Genomic DNA, 9,302 nt, shown 5'->3' on the forward strand with positions numbered 1-9,302 from the left:
ACAAATATTCTGAGACAAAATTTCTTATTATTTATGTAATTTGTAAATAAAAATAAGTTTTAGATCCTACAGCGCAATTTCAAATGTTAAAGCGTTTGTTTATCATTGCCTGCATTGCCGTGTTTACTAGTATTTTAAATAAATAGACATCACATGGACTAAATTGGAGCACGGGACTTTGTTATACACTGGTTTTTGGCAAAGCTTCAAGGATTCCAAAGAAGAAAATCTGCGTCTCTGTTTGGCCAAGACATCAAAACATTGCGTTGAACGAACTTTTGGAACGTCAAAGTGACGTCATAGCATGCTTCATTGCCCTACCTTGTATAAAACCTCTAAACAAAAGAAGAACAAAACCGATTTTATTCTTATGCATATGTTTGGGATAATACTCACTTCAAGGTTGGTTTTACTCTATTAGATCACATACACTAGGTATATTCTCGTACTTATCACTAATATAAAACTAAAAAAATATCTTATCATTAGGTTTAGCATCCAAGACCATCACTAAAGATTTCCATATTAACAGATAGGCGTAAACAATTGAATTTCCCCTGAAAGATTAGCATCCCACAGATAATTAGTAATTACATTGATACACTGTTTATTTGACTAAATTTTCCAATATTATACATATTTATAAAATTTGTATAACATTGGTTTTTAACTTGTAACCAGCCATCACAAACAATCGCAAATTTAATCACCGATTAGGCGATAAACAAAGACAATCTGATTAATAAGATCCTGAGCTCTCGAGAGTAAAAACAATGGGGACGCCTAAATTGGTTCATTGTTTATTGAAAAGGGGGCAATAATTCGTATTGTGACACGATGTATCTTCCATTAATTTTCCTCGTGCTTCCGCCAAAAGTCAACTTGCGTCAACTACGCAGCAGACGGAGAGACATTTGTTATTATTGGCCTCTCGCTCGCACGCCATGCTTCTTTGTTTTGACGAAGATATAAAGGCAGGTTGAGGCCGCGCTCAAATTTAACAGTGTTGCCGTTCAGCCAGGCGCTACGCGTTTCGGAACGGTTTTGCTACATCGTTTGTTTTCATATAATACGAAGTTAATTTGAAAAAGTGCAATAGTGACATCAAGTGTAGTGACAAGTGCAGTGATGAGGCCCCCATCGGAATACAATGATACCAGGATGCCCGCTGAGGCAGAGCAGGGAGATACTAGGGCTCCTGCTATGATGATTTGCGCGAGATTAGCTGGACGAGCAATTATAAGGGTTGTTGGACGTTGTGAGGATGCACAGGAAAACAGTCAATTAGGTAAATGTTATATTTATTATAATGAGATAACAGATAGATACACAATATTCTTTAGTTTGGCCTTATATAAATAAACATAATGATATAAGTAATAAGAGTTACCTATGTTCGTAAAATAATAATAATAGTAATCCGTCCGTAATAGTAATCCCTCAACTATTTAAGGGTTTAAGAAAAACAAAGTAAAAAAAACATCTACAAATATATATTTGTACAATATAGTACGCATTATATTTCCAATAACAAAATGTTTTGTTCACCTACTTATGCAAAATACATCGTATCTTATCTAATAAACATCTACGTTGTAGGAAACCCATTTTTGCAATCATATGAATCTAGAGCAATAACGATAATAGCACATACATTATTTTAATTAACCCTCCTAGTTAAATTTATATCTCATTCACGGGCTGAATGGATTTCGATGACCCGGCAAATGCGACCTTGACCTACAGTGCGTAATTAGACAAGTCGTTAGGCCTTAATTCAATATTATTGCGTATTGAGAAACAGCGAAAATGTGTAGATATGTAAATAAATATTTAAATATTTTGTGACACCGCAAAATGTCGTCAGAATCAAAATAAATACTGCTTTTAATTAATTAATTATAAATATAATAAAAAATTAATTAATTTAATAGTTATTAGACACAGATTAATTATATTTTTTAATAAAATAAAGACGACATGACCATGCGACTAGAACCTGTCAACACTGGATATTTATAAATGCCAAATGAAAATTTATTTTCTATACGGTTTACTTTATTGATAAATTTTAAAAATTACACATAGAATTATTAGATGTCAGGCACGTACATATATCATGCATGTATCATATATTGTTAAATATACTTTCGATGTTGTTTTAATGATACACACAGAAATATAATAATTGTAATAATACGACCTTTTTCATTTTTGTATGTATATGGGCTTCAATGTGGTGTTGGACTGCTTCTTTCAATCTCAATAAACATAACATTTATTTTTATTTTTTTAAACGACTAAGTTCTCGATGTTAGAACACTTCCTGTGTCTTTACCTATTGTATATATATGTTTATGCTTTATTGCGACAACGATGGATCGAGGTCGAGCATGTTTCTCTTTTCCGTATAATATGCACGTATCACTTAGGTACAATATATAATTTACTGTTTTTGCCAGCCTATTATTTCTTTTTAATGACTATGCGAGCATATATATTTTATGATATAGGTAACCCTATTTCCAATAAATATATCTCTTTTCCGGTAAGACAAAATAGAATAAACAACAAGAAACTACTCTTAAATTATTATACACCTTGTCCGTGCCATGATCCCACCGAAACATTTAAACTGAAATATTTAATCTGTAGAAATTTAAAAAAATCCTTGCCTACAAAATAAATAAAACCTTATTTTATAACTGACTCATGGACTTTAGAATAATTAGTATAAAGATATAGATCAATCTTTTGTTCATTGAAATTAATATAATTAAAAGTATAATTCACATTCCATATTTTTATTTTAAACAGCCGCAGAAAGAACCTATTCATTCCTGTTAGCGCTGCTGGTTTTAGGATCTAGGAACAAACAGCAACAACTTATATAACTATTTAGTTTTAAATGTGTGACATAACTATGTGATAAAAACGGTTTTTACAAAACACGCCATTTCCTACCGGTTATTAGTGGACAAACTACCGCATTTTCCATCATAATGATCCCAATCTTTTGTTAATCACCACGTTTACGTAACAGCTTTCTAAAAAGTAGCCACATACCTATTCTTTAAACTTAATAGGCTTACATCTTACTTTCTATGGGTTAATTCATCTTATATTAAGGTTTTAAATCACTATTTAAATAGTGATAAAATATGAGAAGAATCATAAAAAAATGATTTATCGTTATAACTTACGATCTTCTCATGTCTAATTTTTATTAAAATCGAACATTTTTGAAATTCTAATGATGTTACAATTATATTAAATAAAAATTATACAGTTGCAAAATTTATCATCGAGATTTTATACGAATGAACGCAAGTGTTACACAAATACGACGACTACAAGATCTTAAGGATTTATATATCTTAGTAAAAATGTATAACATCGTCACCAAGCTTAATTGATGGCGACCTTATGAGTTACAATAACTATTTTTTTCCACACAAGTATTTATGGTCTTGAAATTCCTGCTCACATTATAGTGTTTGCTTTTGCTAGTTTTTCTAAATTTAATATACAAACGGGTAATATCCTAGGTGCATACTTTGAGACAATTTTGCTTAAATGGGAACTCAAATGGGAATTCAAATCAAATACATAGATTTAATACATGTATACATTTAAGTAAAACATTAAATGTATACATGTACTATGTATGTATGTATGTATGTTAATAGTAAGCACTGAGCGTGCCACTGGTAATGCGCGTAGCTAGTGTTGCTAGTTATTCAAAATTGCTTTCCGATCGTAAACATAAATGGGAGGTGAGGAAATAATTTGACTACGAAAATAAAGTGAACTACTACTACCAAATAATTCAAAAGGAATAATAAAGATAGGAACAATATGAAATACGAACCTTTTATATTCTACTATTTGGCTTCTCGCAATCGCCGGCCATTGTCGCAGCACGCTGTGACCACAGCTTTTATAAGCCAATGACTGTTTTTTTTTTATAATATCAGCTCGATCACACCATAGTTCAAGAACACCTGGACCGATTTTAAGTGTTTGTACCTACTTAAAATGAAGAAAACATCAAATATTTTACAGTTTTTTTTAGTAGGCAAGTGAGGTCTACAAGTGTGTAGTTTCATGTATCTTCACTCATTTCGTCGTACTCTTCGAGTCTGAGCTTCCATCGTCACTTGTAGGATCAATTATACATTCGTCTAATTCTTTGTGCAAGAGCCTATTGAGCCTCTCGATTTTGAGTGTGATTAAAATAAAAGGAATCCATTATCGACAAATCCTGTTTTTTCACCAGCGTGAGGATCTTGCACCGATGCTATCCGATGTCGAAATACCTTGTTTCTTGATTTGCCTGCCAACATTTTTGAATGTGATATGAGGCATGAATATATGTTTCGTCAAGGTAGATGACGGTTCTTTAGTTAGAAACGGGTTTTTACGCATCCTTACAATAAATTTTGCTCTCTGAGCTACCATATCAACAGGTTCCATTATTCTTTTACGTTTGAATTGGAACTTTTTATATTCGTCCCATGCTTCTTAAAATACGCCGTATAGTTGTTTTGTATTTGAAATCAATAACAGTTTTCAATGCAAACCTAAGCGAATGAATGGTCGCTCACTTATCAATTATCATCACACGTTTACAAAAATCTTTCTCGGTTCAATTTTATCCTCAAGTTAAAAATTTTCACCTTAATTACCTTCTTGAGTTATTAGAAATAAATGTTTGATGTTTGAATATCCAACAATATACGAAATGCACAAATTAAACTATAATACCCCACACAAAGGCAAAATACCACGCAATGGTTACCCCAAAAATTAAAAAAATGTAGTACATAATTATGTATAGACTGTCAAGTATAAGTTGGCGTTCCAGTGGCGGCGCCTCCTACAACCCTCTGTGTTGCCACTTTTTTTGTTTAGTTTGGATTGATGGATATTCTTAGATATTACATTAAAGGTAAATAAAAAACTCAATAACAAAAAATAATTTTTTATAGTAATTATGGTCTGTTAGAGGCATTATTCCTTCCATGAATTCTTCAGAGTCATCTGTGTCAGAAGAATCTGAGTCGCTGCTATTCAAATCAATTAAAAATGGTTCCATTACTGTTTCAAGGCGGTTGTCTGTCATACGATAATTATTTTCAACATTTATAACGTGATTACAGTGTTTCTGCCATTCTTCAGCAGTTATTTTGGAAAATGCACTATGGATTCTCTGTTCCATGTTTTCAGAGAGGCCAGTAACATTTGTGTCTGCAAATATTCTTTTGAACGAACTCCAAATGAATTCTATTGCATTAAAGTCACAATGATGAGGCGGAAGTCTTACAGCCTTATGACCATGTTTCTTTAATATTTCATCAATTAAGTAGACATTCTCCTGATTGATTGTTTTTATAATTTCATACAATTCTGCTTTTTTCATGGTTTCCAAGTATGAAAGATTGTTTTTTTTTATGAAATCTTTATAGCCAGGGTGTAAATAAGTCTCGTCCAAATAAACGATTGGCCTCGGATTGTCACTCCTTCTATTATTGTCTATTTCTCGTAAAAATCTTGATCGCCAGGCAACAACATCATATCGCTCCATGAGAACCATCCTTTTGGATTTATTCTTTTTATAACTAAATCCCAACTTGTGTAGTATTTTTCTGAGAGATTCTATACTACCCTTGAAATTGATGTCTGCCTTTAGATCACAATGTAATTTTCTGAGAGTAGGGACGGAATTATTTAAATAATAGGATTGGATTTTGCGTCTAATAACACAAAGATCAAAGTCATCCAAATCAGAAACAGTTAATTTTCTTTTTCTACTTTTACCTGGAGTGACTAGTTTTATCGTCTTAGCCTCGGAAGTAGTGTTCTCTGGTGTGGAATTGTCATCACAAGCTGTGGATGTGGAAGGTCCTTGAGCTGCTTGATTAGGGACTTCAGTTCTCGCTGTAAAATTACTTTCCATGATTTTTCCCTCTGAAACTATACGGTTCACGGTTCTTTCAGAAACACCTTAAATAAAACAAAAAATATTTTAAGTTATCCATCAATCACATTTACTTTCAAAAGCAATTATTATTTTTCCCTAAATTTGGGGATATAAATATCACTTTTAACTGGCAATACTTTACCTGTCAAAGCCGCTGTTCGAGCATTCACTTGTTGAAATGGAATAATCGGCCCATTGTTACGTTTCTCCTCTTCACAAAAACGTTTTACAGCTAGAATAATTTCTCTAGCTGCACTCCGCACTACTTTTGGCATGTTTCGTAATGATTTTTACACTTTAAAACACAAATTATTAGCACCGACACACGTGAGGCTACCAAGCTGTTAGAACTGTCAACACAACTGTCAAAATTAGTACCTTTTTCTGCCACACGCCAACTTACACATGACAACCTATAAATGTAATTCACATTTTTTATCAGTGTTGTTCGTGCGAAAATCATGTAGGTAGTTGCTGCTACACAACGAAGCATTGTTATGACGTGTGCAGGTGACAGAATTAGATGTCATACGAAGTAACTGTCAAATATCAATTAAGCCAAGCCGGCCAGTATAAATATAATACTAAACATTAGATACCCATACCAATATTAAATATTTTCATTGATTAAGGACTAAATTTAGTAGGATCAGCGTTCAGGGCTGGTTTTCTAGTTTTGTTACATAATTATATTGTACGTTCATTTGATTCAATTAATTAATTATTTATACTATTTACTCATGGAATTTTCTTTCTGTTTTCTATTTATACATATATATAGCGGTATATTGTTGTAGTTGCTTTTTATAGACATACCTACTAATACAAATTACAAATACTACTTAATAGTCTTCCTAGAGTACTAGTTACTAGTTCTATACACCAAATTGACCTTGTGGGAATGTCTGTAAATTACAAAATTAGAACGAGTCGATATATTTATAGATCTCTATTCAGTAGTAAGCAACTGAACTACGCATAATACCGAGTTATAATTTGTCCTACACGTTTTTGCATTCATTAAAATCGGGTTGAGACAGTTATTGATATTAATTCAAATTTCAAATGGCTTTAGCTGTCACTAGAGTGATTCTCAAGTGTGAGGATGCCCAAGAAACACAAATATTAGGTAACAGTTTTATAATGAAGTTTCGTATTTCGTTTTCATAATTTATGAGCAAAAGCATCTTAATTTCTAAACCATCATCAGATTTGTGTGGTGATTTCTTTTTATAAAATGTGGTGTTGAATCTAAATTTTTTATTTCCCTTTCTAATATAAAGCATAATTAAAACTAATTCAATGTAAAAATACTGTCATTTTTATGTGTAATTATATAATTCTTGCAATGTCTATTTTTATTAAATATGACTATAGTTCTTTTTATCTTGTTACAGATTTATCAGAATGTCAACTAATGCAAGTACCAGATGCTGTGTACCATTTGATGCGGCATACAGAATTAAAAAGCTGTGACCTCAGTGGCAATGTTATCACAAAAATTCCACCAAAGTTTACTGTTAAATTTAGTTTAATTACAGGTATGTTAAAGTAATAAATATTTTGGCCTTAAATCTCAGTTACTATAAAATTTCTTATACTTGTATGTTCTTATTGTAATATTATGGATTTATTGTAGGTAAAAATATAACAGTTTCTCATACTTTTGACAATTTCTTCTTTAAACTCTGAAGACTGGTGAAAACCTATATAATTTTTACATGGCTTGTTACAGACTTAAACTTAGCAAATAACCAAATAGCCAAACTACCAGATGAGCTCTGTACTTTGGCATGTTTAGAACGACTGGACATCTCACATAACTCCTTTGTGGCCCTACCTCATATAGCCTGCCAGTGTCCCAGCCTGCATACACTACTCGCACATCATAATCAAATTATTGGTACATACATGATTTTCTTTACTCTAATTATACTTAAATTTATTTTATAATTTTGAGGTATAGCAAGAGGTTATTAAATTGTAAAATACTACCACTACTGTCTTAGGTGACCGTAATTTCAATTGATCATTTAATTTTATTTATTTTTTAAACCTTTTGTTACCTCTGGAAATGGAAAGCAAGTAATCTTTTTACATAAGCTCTAGATCCAAATAAATATGATAGTTGCTTCAGTATATAATACTGTGCTTTTTAAAATTTCAGAAGTTGATGTTAATAGATTAGAGAGGGCTCGGGCACTTGAATATGTGGATCTCAGTGACAACCCTCTTCCACCACGGACATATGAAGAACTTAAACAGCTCTCCCGCCCTCGGCTATCTATGTCAGAGCGACAGAAAGAAGATTGGGAAGAGGATCTTATACTTTAAGAATGTTCCTAAAAGGAAATAGATAATATGGAGATTGTGACCTTAATGTTACTAAAAACTGTGCTTTTATAGTTATTTAGATATTAGCATGGATTTTTTGATAAATTTGTATTGTATTGTATTATTTTAATTAAAATGTATTCAAACAATAGTGGTTTGCAGCTTGGCAGACTACAAAGCTATATTATAATAAGCATGCTTTATTGAGCTGTTTTACTTTACAAAGTAAGTAAACAAAAAGAATAAGAAATACAGTTTTTAAGGTAACATTAACCTGGTGCTTCCTAGGAGAGGATGCTCCTCATTAACTGTGATTATGTAAATGAACATAGCAATCCTAGTTACATAGATTTAATGTTTTAAGCTCAAAGATTTTTGTACTTAAGTGATTGTGATAAGTATAATTAAGCATAGTCAACCATAACATCATCTAGGCTATAATAATTTTCAAAACATTTTTTTTACAATTTATATATATATATAAAATTCATACATTTTTACAATAAGATCTTGTTTGTATGAAAGATATGAAAGTACTTAATTAGTATTGTTGCTTGTGACAGTGTACTAAAAAACTATTTTTTAAAATAAATATTTTAATAATTTTCTCTTAAATAATTGAGTCACAAAAATTAGCTACTAAGTTCAAATTAGTTAATCACTAACAAAGATTTATTTTTGTCATAGCTTGTTGTAATCCGAGTTATACACGCTTTTTGTAAATTTTATTCTTATTTGGCATAATATAAAGCATTACAACATTTTTAAAAGAATGTGTTTGTAATTTATCGTGGTTCATAAAAAATATTTTATGGAAATAAAATAAATCTAAGATATTTTGTTTTCTTTATTAAATTAATTTCCTAATTACATTAAAATAATAAAAAATATTCTTATCACCTTGAAATTTGTAACAATGACCGTTTTTCTCCCCTTAACATGAACAAGAATGGTTACGTACTACGTACTTACGTAGTATGTCAAT

At 31.3% G+C, this 9,302-nt stretch overlaps 1 protein-coding gene across 2 annotated transcripts; it reads left to right on the plus strand.

Moving 5' to 3' along the window:
• Window positions 1–983: 983 nt before the first annotated feature.
• LOC111004425 (leucine-rich repeat-containing protein 40) lies at window positions 984–9,086 on the plus strand. 2 transcript variants are annotated; one of them, XM_022275459.2, is made up of 4 exons: window positions 984–1,288; window positions 7,381–7,524; window positions 7,719–7,886; window positions 8,151–9,082. In XM_022275459.2, the coding sequence occupies exons 1-4, from the start codon at window positions 1,129–1,131 to the stop codon at window positions 8,315–8,317; spliced, it is 639 nt and encodes a 212-aa protein (XP_022131151.2). In that variant the 5' UTR covers window positions 984–1,128; the 3' UTR covers window positions 8,318–9,082. The 2 variants fall into 2 exon arrangements, with proteins under 2 accessions (XP_022131151.2, XP_022131159.2); XM_022275467.2 differs by lacking the exon at window positions 984–1,288 and adding an exon at window positions 6,818–7,112 and having other exon boundaries at window positions 8,151–9,086.
• The last annotated feature ends 216 nt before the right edge of the window (window positions 9,087–9,302 follow it).

Source organism: Pieris rapae, chromosome 12 (genome assembly GCF_905147795.1).
Source record: "Pieris rapae chromosome 12, ilPieRapa1.1, whole genome shotgun sequence".
In the NCBI taxonomy this organism is placed as follows: Eukaryota; Metazoa; Arthropoda; class Insecta; order Lepidoptera; family Pieridae; genus Pieris; species Pieris rapae.